General features: G+C 36.3%; 1 protein-coding gene and 1 long non-coding RNA gene across 2 annotated transcripts; both read left to right on the top strand.

Moving 5' to 3' along the window:
• Nucleotides 1-8: 8 nt before the first annotated feature.
• Nucleotides 9-14,178, top strand: LOC147503088 (Zn-dependent exopeptidases superfamily protein). Its single transcript, XM_086607916.1, has 11 exons — nt 9-219; nt 339-396; nt 474-584; nt 708-845; nt 2,507-2,576; nt 2,662-2,717; nt 2,903-3,028; nt 11,501-11,640; nt 13,140-13,212; nt 13,293-13,367; nt 13,454-14,178. The coding sequence occupies exons 1-11, from the start codon at nt 95-97 to the stop codon at nt 13,775-13,777; spliced, it is 1,296 nt and encodes a 431-aa protein (XP_086464042.1). The 5' UTR covers nt 9-94; the 3' UTR covers nt 13,778-14,178.
• LOC147503089 (uncharacterized) lies at nt 3,062-7,272 on the top strand. Its single transcript, XR_015221905.1, has 2 exons — nt 3,062-3,165; nt 3,249-7,272. It is a non-coding gene; the product is annotated as an uncharacterized LOC147503089 (long non-coding RNA).
• Nucleotides 14,179-14,756: the final 578 nt, after the last annotated feature.

The raw sequence follows: 14,756 nt of genomic DNA, 5'->3' as shown, positions 1-14,756 counted from the left end.
AAAACAACGACCAACGACCAACGACCATTGAAAAGTACTAAAAAACAGCTCCATCCTCATTTCTTCTCCTTCTTCTTCTTTACACCAACTGGGCATGGCCTCATTCTTTCCTCTCTTCTTCTCCTTCTTTGCTTTTCTGCAACTTCTTTCGCTCATTCACGCCAGAAACATCTCTGACTCTTCTACCACTCATTTTAGCCATGATCTATATCATTCAAGGTACACTTTACAAATAAGTCATGAGATCAACTTCTTTTTTTTTTTTTTTTTTTTTTGCATAAAGATATTATCTTTTGATCTATATGATTGATTATTTTATATATATTATTATGTTGAAGTGGGAATTTGCTTAAGGAGATTAAAGCATTGGTAGGTCGTCACCCGGAGAGATTAACTGTAAGTGATTCATATTTTGATTGAGAGGAATCTGGCATTGTGTTTTGCTTACTATTTTTGGTTATTGATTTAAACAGATAGAGACAATGAAAGCCCAAAACAAGGGATACTATGCAGATATAGTAGTTGTTACTTATAGTCAATCAAGGAAAGATATTGATGACAGTTCCAAGTTTCGGATCCTGCTTGTAAGTTTTTTTTTTCAATCACAAGATTGTATTCCATTATTATTCAAGTTGATAGATAGATAGATAGAATGTCTCAGATTGGTGATGGCTGGTGTTTTTGACAGATGATTCCTTGTCTTCCAGAGTTTTGGGCAGCATGGAAGGGAGCTTATTACCACTGAACTAGCGTTGCAGCTCTTATTAGCTATAACTGAAGAGAAACTGATTCCGAATGTAGATCAATCATCCTTGAATAGTACACTTGAAAAAGTTGTTTTAAAGGTAATAGTGTTCGCAAATCTGAATGATCTTTGGTTTATAGTCTATACGTATTAAGAGCTCATTTCAAAATTATTATTTGCCTACGAATGGGAGTTATTTTACTACAAAGTTGACTTTAAAGCTTAATCTACAAATCTTCGCTATGATGTATGGTTCCATTTTAAGTTATTCAAGTGAGTGTATACGTCATAGAAGAAGGTCGACTTATTCCTTTGACCAACTTTATTATCATTTATTCCCAAAGTTTTTTCTCTTGAAACTTCCATCCCTTTCTGCTTTTGGTGATTGGATATTCTATTTTATCTGGATATCGAAGAGGTGTGTGTAGTGCAGTGGCGGAGCTAGGGGGGCCCAGGGTACGCCCTGGCTCACCCTCAACTTCCCTGAAAAAAAATATATATGATATCAGTCGAACCAAAAAAAAAAAAAAAAAAAAAAACAAAAAGAAAAAAAAAAAAAAAACTCTAGAAACCCAAACAAAAGAAACCCCTCACTCACTCCACTTCTCCTCCCTAACTTCCTCATTATTTTTCTACTAAAAGATTTATACTTTCTTGACTTCTTGTGGAGTTAGGTAAGACTCACATTATTTAATTTCTTGGATTTCTAGACCATGTTATTTAATGGCAACTCTTACTTAATTTCTTGTTGTGAATTCACTAAATACTTAGGTTTGCAAACGATAAGGGCAATTTGTCGGGTTGTCTATTCTCAGTTAATTAGGTCAATTTTTGGTTGTATTTAGGAGTTTTTTTTAGGAGAGTCAATGTGTTCTAGTTTTAATTACTGAAGAGACTTGAGGTGTGTTTAATTAAATGGTAGATTTTACTTTTTTTAGTCAATAGAGGTTGTGTTAGGGACTTAGGGATGAGTTTTTATGGCAGATGCAAGATCCCATATTGGCATTCCTTATGAAGATTGAAGATGTTCCAATCCATGCCAGGGTGTTGGAAAATAATGACAGTAAATAGGTTCTTATGTGGATATGATGACTTTTGATCAAAGGTTGTGGAAATGAACTCGTTACTCGTTAGTGAAGCTGGTAAACTCCGTATGTGATCTTGGTTAATAGGACGTTTGGTAGCTATTTCTGTAAGTGTTCAAGAAGGAATTTGCATCGCGTGATCTTGTTCTACTAGTGCTTTCATTATATATTTGTTCAGTGGTGGGTTTTAAAATGTGAAAATGCTCCTATTGAGATCTTTTACTCTCGCAACAATGCTCTGTTTGCTAGTCTCCGCCTCAAGTTTTTGTAGAGGGTTGCATACCTTAGTGTTGGCATTTATCCGTTCACTTCAATATTCCACGTTGTCTAGTTGTCTATTGCTTTCTACCGGCTCTTGTCCTTTTCTCTAGACATTGCATTTTAGAGACTCTTGATCCAATGTTCCTATTGTATCGTTTTATAAGATATTTGATGTTCGAAATATATTTGTTTTGTGGTTAGGTTAAGTTTGAATTATTAGTTAAAAGAAATTAGTTATTATTATTTTTTTTTTGTATGTTTGGTTGTTTGGGTGGCTCACCCTCACTCAATTTCCTGGCTCCGCCACTGGTGTAGTGGACTCACTTCGTCATGTATTTATGATTATGGGTCAATGTAACATAGGTAAACAGAAAGTAAGTTCACTGAAGTCATAATATTTCTGCTGTTGTGTCAGGTGGTGCCAATAGAAAATTGGAATGGTCGTAAACGTGTAGAAGCAGGAGACGTATGTGAAAGAAGAAATGGTAACTGCAATTTCCTTATTGACCTATATATATATTATGATGACTTGTCCGGTTTTTCGAATGCTTCAATTTGGTTACTCTGCAGGAAGGGGAGTTGATCTCAATCGGAATTGGAGTGTGGACTGGGGCAAAAAGGAAAAGGTCTGTTCTTCCATGACATAATCTCGTTGATTATTAGGATACATATCACTACTAAAATGTTCCTTCCACCTGACCTCATTTTGTTCAACCCATTCATGTTACTGTCCTTCCGTCTGACTTCATCATCCCCAACACTTGTAGCATTTAAGTTGCGAATTCTAAATTACGCAATTTTCAAATTGCAGGATTATGATCCACACGAGGAAAACCCAGGAACTGCTCCTTTCAGTGAGCCAGAGACCCAAATAATGCGGAAACTCTCCAAATCATTTGATCCACATGTGTGGATCAATGTGCACTCCGGAATGGAGGTAACTTGTTTACATAATCTTTTTTGCAACACTATAAAAATAGTTATGAGGACTTTTTCTTGTTCTGACACTTATCAAGGCTTAGCCATGCATGAGCTTGATGCAAGGACGTTATCTGTTCTTGTTTCCTTTGCTAGGTATTTCTAATTGTCCCCTAAAGAGCCTTGAATGGTTAAATACATCTGGGTTTTATGCTTACATTATGACCCTGTCTGTGTAGGACCATTCTTATGATCTAGCTTTGTTCGGATCTTAAAATATCAGGATATGTATCGGCTTTTGGTCCAACCAGTTGTGACCCATGATCCAGTTGATATACATAGTTAGTGCCTCTCTCTACAAGTTTGAGCTCTTACAGCTCTTTGTTCTCAAGATGGTTTCACAGCAGTTCATATTGCTATATCTAAAGATATATCATGGATTGTATCATTTTTCTCAAAGAATCCGTCTGAAACATCTAGAATGGCTGCATATATTGTGTAATGGTCGTAGAGAACCTAGTAGACAGCCTTTTATAAATACATATTTATTAAGTAGAGGAAGGGTCCATTTGAAGTATCCAAGTTTTAAAATAACGCATAAGAGTGATAAGAATTATATTTTTATGTGTGAAAATCATACAAATATAAAACTTATTTTCTGTTCCTTACTCTCTCTCTTGATTGGATTGTGTTATATAGTTGGATCAAGGAGTCTTTCCCACCTCTAAACTTGTGGAGAGTTATTAAAACAACTAGATCAAATTCTTAGGGGAATTATTTGGATTTATGAGAGAAAGGGTTTTAAAAGTTGTGTTTTTAAACTACTTGAACTTAAAACGTGAAACAAATGACAAGAAATATAAAGAACAAGTAATCAAAGAACTAAAATTACAATACAAGAATTAAAAGAGCCTAATTAATTTAAGAGAAGGATTAGAAGAGAAGAATTAAGAGACAAAAACAAGAATTAAAGGAAGAACAAAACTCAAATTGACAAGAAATGAAGAACACAACTTGAAGGTTTATTAATGGTGGAAATTTGGAGATTACAACTAATTTCTAAAACTAACAAATAACTAATGAAGTCCAGTTTTGTTTTCTTGGCTTATGGTTGTTTATAAAGGTGAATTTTAGGCTAAGTGGAGGTTGAGGTCGACATGGGAATAGAATTTGGTTTTATGGGCTTTTACTTTATGGTCAAACCAATAGTAAGCCTATTACGAAGCCCGTTTACAACGCTTTTTACTGTACTACCTTTTCACATATGTGTACAACTCCAATGAGAATGAGTCTTATATCATTCGAAAGCTCTCTTCCAGATGGCCATTTTCATATGTAATAGGCCTCCATCCGAATTCCGAGTTCAACATTATGTCCTTCTGAAGTTCGGTTGATAGTTTGACTACAAGTTTCACCGAGTTTGACTTGCTTTGACCGGACCTCTTAGGCTTGAGTAAGACCTTTTTGAGCTTCTAGAAGTCTTCTCTTGGACTTAAATAAACGGGTTTTATCTTCATGCTTATCACATCACCCTCAAATAGCACTTTGCAGTTTGTAGGGCATATCATATTGACTTTTACCCAGTCATTAAATTTGGCCGAAAAATCATAGAAGAATAAGTCCATAATTCCACATTCTATTACGGGTAAAAGTAAATATATATCCCTAAATTACGGAGTAAACTATTGAGTATGATGCTAGTGATGTTAAAATATGTGTTGTTGGGCAAGTGCATTGAAAATGTTGCAGGCATCAATAGTAGTAGAAAAGTGTCAATCACCCATAATGTTAAGAAGGACAAATAGCATAGCATTGCCCGTGTTCATGTTGTTGATAGGCTTATGGTATGGAAGGCCCAATGCTAGTGAAATCATTGGCTCTAGAAGATGGTGAGTTGTATTGTCTATTCTGATTGATAGAATGTCTTTAAAATCAGTTGTATCTTCCATATGTGCATAGAAGTATGTATGCTGCCAGACTTGGAGACTAAGTCTGATCCGGTCGTTTTTTTTTTTTTTTTTTTTTTTTTTTTGAGCGGTAAAAAGTATTCATACATTCCAAATCATAATCAAAGTTACAAAAGGTTAATCCCCATTTAGCAAGATGCTAAGTTACAAGATTATCCACACCCTAAACATAGGATACCTTTCAAGTACAAAATACAATGTTATCCCAATCACACACAAAGTCTTGAAATCGGCCACTCCTCTAGAGCAATTGTAGAGTACTTCTTTGATCTCTAACAAGACTTTAAATGCTTTCTTGGTCTTTTGCTCAAATATTTTTCGATTTCTTTCATTCCATAGAACCCAAATAATTACTCTAGGAAGGTGTTCCGCAATCCATCTCGACTTCGGCGATAGAGCATGTTTTATAATATCCCCAACAAGTGCATCCTCAATTCTAATCGGCGGTGTCCAAGGCTTATTGAATGACACAAAAAATACCTCCCACATCCTCATAGCAAACGAGCACCGGATGAAGATATGATCCACATGCTCTCCAATCCCTCCACAAAAAGTGCATTTATTATCAATAGTCATTCCTTTAGAGATTAGCTTGTCTACAATTTGAACCTTCCTTAGAAACGCCATCCAAGTGAAGAATGCCACCTTAAAAGGAATAGAAGGCATCCAAATCCTCCAGTCGGATTACAAGGAAAGACCAGTCATGAACTTTGATACAGTTACGGAAATGAATTCTGTATGTAGGAGAATTGAACATAACTTGGAGTGACTGTTCCGGGATAATATGTAGGTTTGCCATAGATGTACCGGTAAGGATTTTGGATAATCAAAGAATTTGAAGAACACTGGTGGAATAGAAACTTAGTTTGAAATGATGATGCGGTTGCATATTCTATGACTGGGGATGGAAATTTGTTTCTGCTTTAGGAAAGAATGGTTGAAGAAGGCATAGAATGTAAGGTGTTGTATGGCATAACTTATACCAATTATTAAGACTGTCAAACTTGAAATCCTTTAATCATTGTGATTAAAAGTCAAAATGGTTGTTACGTTGGTTTAATATATACGCACCCAAAATTCAACCCCCTAAATTAAGGAATTATGTTCTCCACTTGTGATAAATCATTGGTCTATCTTAGAAGTTGATGTGAGGCTTTATGTTTGAAAGACCAAACCCAAAATCCAAGCCCCAGTGTGATATTTTAAAATTTTGAAATAAGTGAAATTTTGAAATTTTGTTGAAAAAAATTAAAAATATAATGCATAGATACAAGATGTAGTAATTGCATTAGGTAAATACCACCCCCAAACAAGTTTGGAGTGGGGATTACGTGTGCATATATTAGATATATAATTATATTTAAACACAAATAATAACTGAAATAATTTTTCATACATTAATAATAATGAAATAAAAACACACAAAAGCAGAAATAACTAATAACATAAAAAGAAACATAAAATACTCCTAGTTGCAGTTTGTACGAGAGGAAGAGGGGCGGAGACTCTAATTCAAAGCAAAATGAGATGGTGATGGTCCAGGTTGACGACGGCGACGGGGAGTACGTGGAATCAAAGTTGTCACAAGAGTGTGTAGCTGATCTATATGTTGGAGGACCTATTGCTGAAGTTCTCCCTAGTTCTCGAAAATCTTTGTTTGGTTCTCCAATAACAATGCGTGGTTCTCCAAGAACTGTTAGTGGTTCTGCAAGAACTCTGCCTGTTCCTTGTCATACACCATCTGACGCTCTTGTAATTCTGTTAACTGTGTGGATGATGCCTTGGCGTACGTGCAATGCTCTGAGACCCTAGTTAAGAAAACGGATACCCTCCATAGGATCGACTATGTTTCTCAGGGCATCCTCAGTTTTAGTAATCCACTTGGGAAGGAGGTGGATCCTTGTGTACATGTTCATCATTACTCGCCTCAGTAGGTGTCCAAAATCCAACGGGGCAAGTCAAGTAGATGCCGATGCTGCCTGCTGTTTTAATATATGCACCCCAGGAAACACAGTCTGAAACCCCAACGCAACATGAGTTGCATGACTATACAAAATCCATCCCTTCTGTTTTTGTAAAATTCTATAAAACGGAAATATTATTATACTTAGATTAAGATTACAAAGGGACTCACTCTCCTTATATCTTATATAAAGAGAGAACACATATTCTGACTAATACCTATTCAATATGGGACTAAACCACATACTAGAACTTAGATATATCTCAACACTCCCCCTCAAGACGAAATATACAGACTCTGCATATTTCAGCTTGCAATTACAATGCCAACCCCCTCCCCTTAAATCGGTCGCTACTAAATATACTGATAGTAGGTCTACTTTCGGTCGGGGATTAATCGGGATTACTCGGCGATTTTAAACCGCTACTTCGGTCGCTACATTTAGTAAAGTAGGTCTACTCGGGGGGATTAATCGGGATTACTCGAGATGTCTTAATTTTTATGTTTATATTAGCATGTACATTGACGCCGGGCAATGTGGCATACAACATGGTACAAATTTTTGCTATCAATATGCTATAGAAATGTTGACATTGTCCATAGTTATTTGACCACTAAAGTTTCAAATCAATATCATTGTTTTTCAATCTTTTCTTTTCTTTAACTTGTCATAGTTACAAATGCAAAACCTGACATTTATTTTATTTTTTTATATTAAGTTGTCAAAGTATTCAAGTGGGTTCTCAAAAATCATTCATAGTGACCAAAATACCCACATGTTCATCGAACATATTTATATTATCTGGGAAAAAAATCACGCTTTGCATTTGTAAAGAGTATCCGGCCCGGAGAAAAGCCCTAAAATAGAAAAAAAGAAAAATCTCGGTTTTCTTTTATATATATCGATTTATGGTGAGTAACTTCGCCCGATTCGATTCGTCATAAAAGATATAAACCTTATGGGGAAATTGGCTCCGGCTGCAAGCATCATTCCTCGAACAAGCACCGATTTAATAACAACATATCACATAAAGTATCCCCGCCAAATACAAAAATAAAGGCTTGGGCAAGCATCATCCTCTAACAAACAAAACAACATCAATAAACAAAAACAAAGGCTTCAGGCACACAACAAACAACGGAAGAGCTTGACCAACAAAAAGAACGAAAGCTAAGTTGGATCCAAAAATCAATAATAAACACCAATCATAGCGTTATAGCATTAGGGGTGATGTATCCAATCAAATCATAAACAACTTGGGGAGATGCAACCAAACCAACAAGAAAGAATTTCATCCAAAAGCAAACTTTTCAGCACATAACAACTCTCATCCATTGGTACCTTACACCAAAACTTCCAACATCACTTAATACATAATGTAGAAGCAAATACTTTCAATACTCCCCCTCAAATCCAAAGACATAACGCAAGTAACTCCCTATAAGCATCTTGTCGCAACAAAGAATGGCAGCATAAAAAAATACAACGAATTACCTCAACAAGAGGTAGTGGTCAATGAAACACCTGAGTACTCGGCACCACTGCGTCATAAGAGGGAATCAAACCTTGAAAAGCTGAACCATCAAAGACAACAGCATACGAGAATCTACTCAACAAAAGAGCTAAAAACAAAACCGGTGAAACACCATAGAACTCGGCACCATAACATGAAAGAGAGTCAAGCCCTTACAAGCTGAACCATAAAAGAGAGTCAAACCCTTACAAACGAAAGTGCTTATTAGCCAACCTATAATCATCAAGGAGTCCTACCAAATCATACAAGTGGAGAGTAGAAGAAGCTTTGACCCATATCTTTCAACCAAAAACAGATCAAGTCAGCCAAAAGATTGAGAGCTCATCAACAAAACCAAAATAGAACAAACGATAATACCACAAGATTGCAGTGAATAGTAACCCGATGAACAATACCCGGATGAACACTACCGTGAATAGCACTCGGTGAATAGTGTCGGTGCTAGTGAATAACTCTAATGTACAGTATCTCGAACAGTGTTATGAAGTGTTATGAATAGTAAAGCCAAGAGCATAAAAAGAATATAATCAACGAGAACACCACTAGGTTTGCTCGCCGAAAAAAATCTCTTAACTCACATAAACAATATCAAGAGCTTAGGTTCGATCCTAGGGTAAGTTCTTTTTTCTGGCGGGTGGCCACTACAATGCTACCCGCTGAACTATTTTCCACACTTTCATAAGATACTTTTCTTTGGCTTAATCGTTTAGTAGCAATAATATGGATTTCTATGCAATTTCAACCCCATCACCATGTTTGAACCAAAAGTATGTTTTTGTATGAGTTTTCTTTGTCGTCATTATCTCTTTGGTGGATTTAGTGTTGGTTTTTGTTATGCAAGCCTCACCATAATTTGATATACTCCGTTGTTTATGCTACCTCAGGAAGAGGAGCCTTCTGTTGTTGGTATTACCTTATGAAGAGGAGTCCATCGTTGTTGGTGCTATCTCAAAAAGAGAAGCCCTTTGTTGATGCTACCAAGACGTGTCCGGAGCTTGTTTATCGGGTGTTATCGTTCATGGATGGTGCTTTGCTACAAACAACATTTGTCACACTTTTGGACAGATTTTTTAGCTTGAAGTTTGGTGACATTCTATTATAGTGTTAATCTCATATTGTTTTTCAAGCACCATGAGATTAAGGGGGAGAATTAGAATATAAAAAAAAAAAAAAAAACTTTAACTTACATAAACAATACCACCAAAATGAATAAAAAAATCTAACAAACTAACTTGAAAGATTTTTTCTTCGCCGGAATCCAGCCAATAGCAGGTCACCGATTGCTGAATACCGGTGACCAAAAAACGTGAAGCCTTAGGTCTAAATCCTAAAGCTCTGATACCATGTAAAATTCTATAAAGTGGAAATATTATCATGCTTAGATCAAGATTACAAAGGGATGCACTCTCCTTATATCTTATATATGGAGAGAACACACACTTTGACTAATACCTATTCAATATGGGACTAAACCACATACTAAAACTTAGATATATCTCAACAGTTCTGCAACACCCAGAGTAGGTGGAGAAGAGTCTTGGTAATGTCGCACGTCTTTGATGTACCAAAAACATTGTGAGCCAACCACTGAGTTACAACTAGTTGGTTTTGCCTCATGGAGCGCTGGTAAACACAGTGGGACTTTCAGTTGTATTCGCCGTTAAGGACTGTGTCAATCATCAATTTCTTGACGTTATCGTATGGTGACTGTTGAAGAATTAGCTCACTGTCCTTCTTTGCAATGTGGGTGATCTCGGAAATGAGTTCCCAAGTCAATTCGCACTTGCACCCATTGGCACGAAAGAAAAAACTATTTGTTTTCAAAAATCCGTCATTGTTGTAAAACATCAAAACCAACTCTGGTGAATATGTAGCATCTGAATGATGTAAAAGAGGTAACCAACCTCTACAAGTGATTTCAGTATCAAAATAAGGGTGTGATAGTAATGGTGGAAACTTGAGGGTGTATTAATGGTGGAAATTTGGAGATTACAACTAATTTCTAAAACTAACAACTAACTAATGAAGTCCGGTTTTGTTTTCTTGGCTTATGGTTGTTTATATTGGTGAATTTTAGACTAGGTGGAGGTTCAGGTCGGAATGGGGATAGAATTTGATTTTATGGGCTTTTACTTTATGGTCAAACCAATAGTAAACCCATTACGAAGCCTGTTTATAACACTTTTTATTGTACTACCCTTTTCACCTATTTGTACTACTCCAATGAGAATGAGCCTTATATCATTCGAAAGCTCAAGATGGTGATTTTGATATGTAATAGGCCTCCATCCGAGTTCCAAGACAAAAGTTATGTCCGTATGAAGTTTCAGTTGACGGTTTGACGGCAAGTTTCACTGAATTTGACTAGGGTTTGACTTGTTTTGACCAGATCTCCTAGGCTTGAGTTAGACCTTTTTGAGCTTCTAGAAGGCTTCTCTTGGACTTCAATAGACAGGCTTTATCTCCATGCTTTATTTCCATGATGAAATATAGGTTTTGCTTATTTTTTACCATTTACGTGCCGAAACCTGCAAAAACATAAAAACCATTATTATTTTATATTATTAAACACATAATTGACCTAAACACATTATTTATTAAGGAGTTTATATACATATTTGAGTGCTTATCAAAGAGCCTCAAGGCGCTAGGCCTATTAGAGGACTTAAAGCACACCTTAGTGACAAAAACAACTTACTTATTTTTTAAATTGAAAAAATTTCTAATATGAATGAGGTTGTTTTTTCCTTTCAACAAAGAATGATAGTGGTTGTGAGGAGAAAAAGTGAAAATAATTAAATAAACAAAAATAATGAAAACTAAGTTTTAAGTGTCTTGGGTTATATTTTCTATTGAGGCTATAGCCTCAAGGTGTTTTTCTGTCTAAGGCGCGACTTTAAAGTTCTTGTTTTGTTAGAAACAGATGGAAATTGCAAGTTCTTGTTTTGTATTGTCGTATTACCATTTTCTCTTATGTAAGTCCTCTTTCATGTATGAAATTTTATAAAAGTGTTGTTCATTCTCAGGCTCTGTTTATGCCATACGACCATAAGAACACTACCCCAGGTGGACTGGCGACACAAGTAATGAAGTCGATGCTCAATGATGTCAACCATCTTCACTGCAAGGACCGGTGCTTGGTTGGATCTGGTGGTGGCTCTGTTGGGTTGGTTTTTCTTTTTCGTTTATTATCACTGTGTAAACTTTATTGATGTCTAGAAAGTATTGCATCTAGAAAGAAAGACCATCATGATTGTATGGTAAATCTGTTTGATTTCTCATGACGAGGATCGAGAAAGACCCACATTTTAACCTGAATGATCTAGGAATAGGTGTTTCAATAAGTTGAAAGGCCAGAGAAAAAATAGAAAATAGAAAAAGACAAAGGGGCTTAGAGGGGAGAAAGGAGAATTGATCACAGGGAAAAAAATGAATGGGAAAGAACCAAACTTCATGTGGTACCTGTGCTTTCTATAGGCTTGGGCTTGGAGGGGAGAAAGGAGAATTGATCACAGGGAAAAAAATGAATGGGAAAGAACCAAACTTCATGTGGTACCCGTGCTTTCTATAGGTGTGGCTGTCCTGAAGAAAAGCCTGAATTGCCTTCTGTTTTTAGGAGTTTGCGCGATCATGTTGGAGTACATGGTTATCTTTGTGTAATGCCTGATATCTTTTGTCGGTTTTGTGCGCCTGTAAAATTGTGATGTCTTTGCACCAGCAAGGTGCTTTTCCTTTGCTATCCTCCAACTTAAGTCCAGGCAATCTCTCTGTTCAAGTTGTCTCTGCATGCTAGTTTATCTTGATTCTGACCTTTCTTTCTAGGTAGCACTTATCATGTTCTTTTTTATATACAGAAATACATATATGGAAAACTAGCCTTTACAATACTAAAGACTTCTAAGTGGAGCTTTACTGGATCACCCGAAAGTCTTTTAGTTTATGTAACATTTACTTCACAATCCAAGTAACTAATATGAGAGAGACCTTGTGAGATTGGAGTTTACAGAATGATGTTTGCCTTCACATTACTTTGTTTTTCATCGAGTGAGCAAAGTGCTGATAACGTCTGAAAAAATTAAGTAAATAATGAGTAGAAGAATATTGGAGAGAAAGAGAGAGTTGATCATCTGTAAAGTGGGAGGAGGCATACCTTATATAGAGATAAGTAATACCTCATGTAGAACCCTGATACTACTTGGACCTTCAGGGGGCATCCACATAGATAAACCGTTTCATAACATTTATGAAATTATGAGAGAAATATAAGTCGGAGTCCAAGAAGTATGCCTATCAATTATTCGAGTTCAGTTTTCTAATGTTGCATGTTTTTCTCCCGTCCAACCAGAATTTTTTATAATGTTCTAAGAACCTTCAGAGGCCATCACTATAGATTTCTTTTCTCAAATATGCTACTTAAAATCTTTTTTTAAAAAGGAAAAAACAATATAGAAAGTGTGCAATTTCGAGCTTTTTACACTATATAGTGTCAAGAGCTCCAAGCTGTTGATTATATCATTTACTTGAATAATTGGCATTCGGACTTGGAGTCGTATCCCATGAATAAATAAATAGGTTAATGAAAGAAGTTCCAATTGTTTATGATTAGTTATATCATTTTGTTATAATATGTTTACCGTTATTCTTGTTCGACTCTACATATTCCAGGTATCTGGCACATGGGACAGCAACAGATTACATGTACGATGTCATGAAGGTGCCCATGGCATTTACCTTTGAGGTCAGTAAGACAGGTTCTCTGACCGCTCTCACAAAATATTTACAGATAGGGGGTTCTTATCCTTTCTTCTTGTTTGACAGATCTATGGAGACAAAGCAGCATCATCGAAGGATTGTTTTAGAATGTTTAATCCTGTTGATCTAACCACCTTCAACGTATGCAAATTCATAACTGAAACAAGTTTATGAACTATGTGTAATAACTGTATTCACTATAATGTCTCTTCCTTTTTGAGTTTCAGAGAGTTATCAATGACTGGTGCTCTGCATTCTTCTCAATTTTCAAGGCAAGCCCCCGATGGATGGATGTGGTTCGATCAAATTCTTCTCTTGCCGATTTGGACAAATTGGTGTCTATAGATGAGTATTTAGATGGGTACTTGATTGAGAGAAGCAGCAGATATGGTAAGAGAATGGAGGTGCTTGACTTAGGGATGCAGGAGATAAGAACATACTTCAGACTCTTTCTATTATCATCGGTGCTGTTGATGTTTATGTTCTGTTCTAGAATTTCGAAGAGTAAGTATGCGGCAATTAGACCAATTGTATCAGCAGTATCGCTCTAAACTTTTCAGTGGCTAGTTGTGTACCTTGTAAAAGTGAAGAGCAAAGATACGTAAAGAGAGGGAGGGCTTTGACTTTGGTATGGAGGAGATATGAAGAGACCCTTTCTACTTGTATTGGTGTTGTTGATGCTTATGTTTTGTCTCGAAGTTCAAAGATACAATTAGAACAAAGGTATCGACTTTGAATTATGGTGCAGCTAGCTGCGCAGTTTTGTGGAAGAGCAAAGTTATGTAAAGCGGGGGAGGTGGTCGTGATTGTGCAAGTGGAAGAACTTAACACTGGGATTTTCCTTTCTTTCCCATTCATGAAAATGTAAACTATACGCCAAACTGTGTATAACAATTCTTTTACCAGAATATTTGTGTCATTCAATTTATCAACGAGTGTGTTTTATGACCAATTCAATTTAATGATCATAGGGTTTTTTACTCCTTTATAGGTTTCTAATCAAAGTATGCTGTAATGGTTCTGCAATCCTTCAGGCGAAGATTTTTCGTTGGAAACTGGTATGGTAAAAAAATGGCCTTATTAGAGCATTTGCAATGCAGGTGATAGTTTTTCCCTCCTTATTCACTGCCACCTCATCACTTATTCACCCTTTTTTTACCAATCCGGTGAAAAACAAGGTGAAGCTGTGCAATGCAAAGGTGATAAAAAATATCTCGGACGGGATGTTAGATTCCGTTTGGAGGTGTTTGATACGAGACGGAATGTAACATCCCGTCTGGTATTTTATAACGAGACGGGATGTAATATCCCGTTTGATGACTCAATATGAACAGACGCAAACATGCTCCATTTTCACTTCCTTTCCAGCCAAAATTGCAATTTTCTAGCCTCCATTAACAACATTTTGACACAAACTTCCATTCATAATGACTTCTCCACCCCCCAATGCATCCCCACCAACCTCACCACATGAAGAGCATTCCCGATGGTTTGGAAATGTTAAAATTTCCAAAAAATGGGCAAAAAAAA

The sequence above is a fragment of the Coptis chinensis genome, chromosome 4 (assembly GCF_015680905.1).
Source record: "Coptis chinensis isolate HL-2020 chromosome 4, ASM1568090v1, whole genome shotgun sequence".
Lineage (NCBI taxonomy): Eukaryota > Viridiplantae > Streptophyta > Magnoliopsida > Ranunculales > Ranunculaceae > Coptis > Coptis chinensis.
This window is presented reverse-complemented; position numbering and strand designations above follow the sequence as displayed.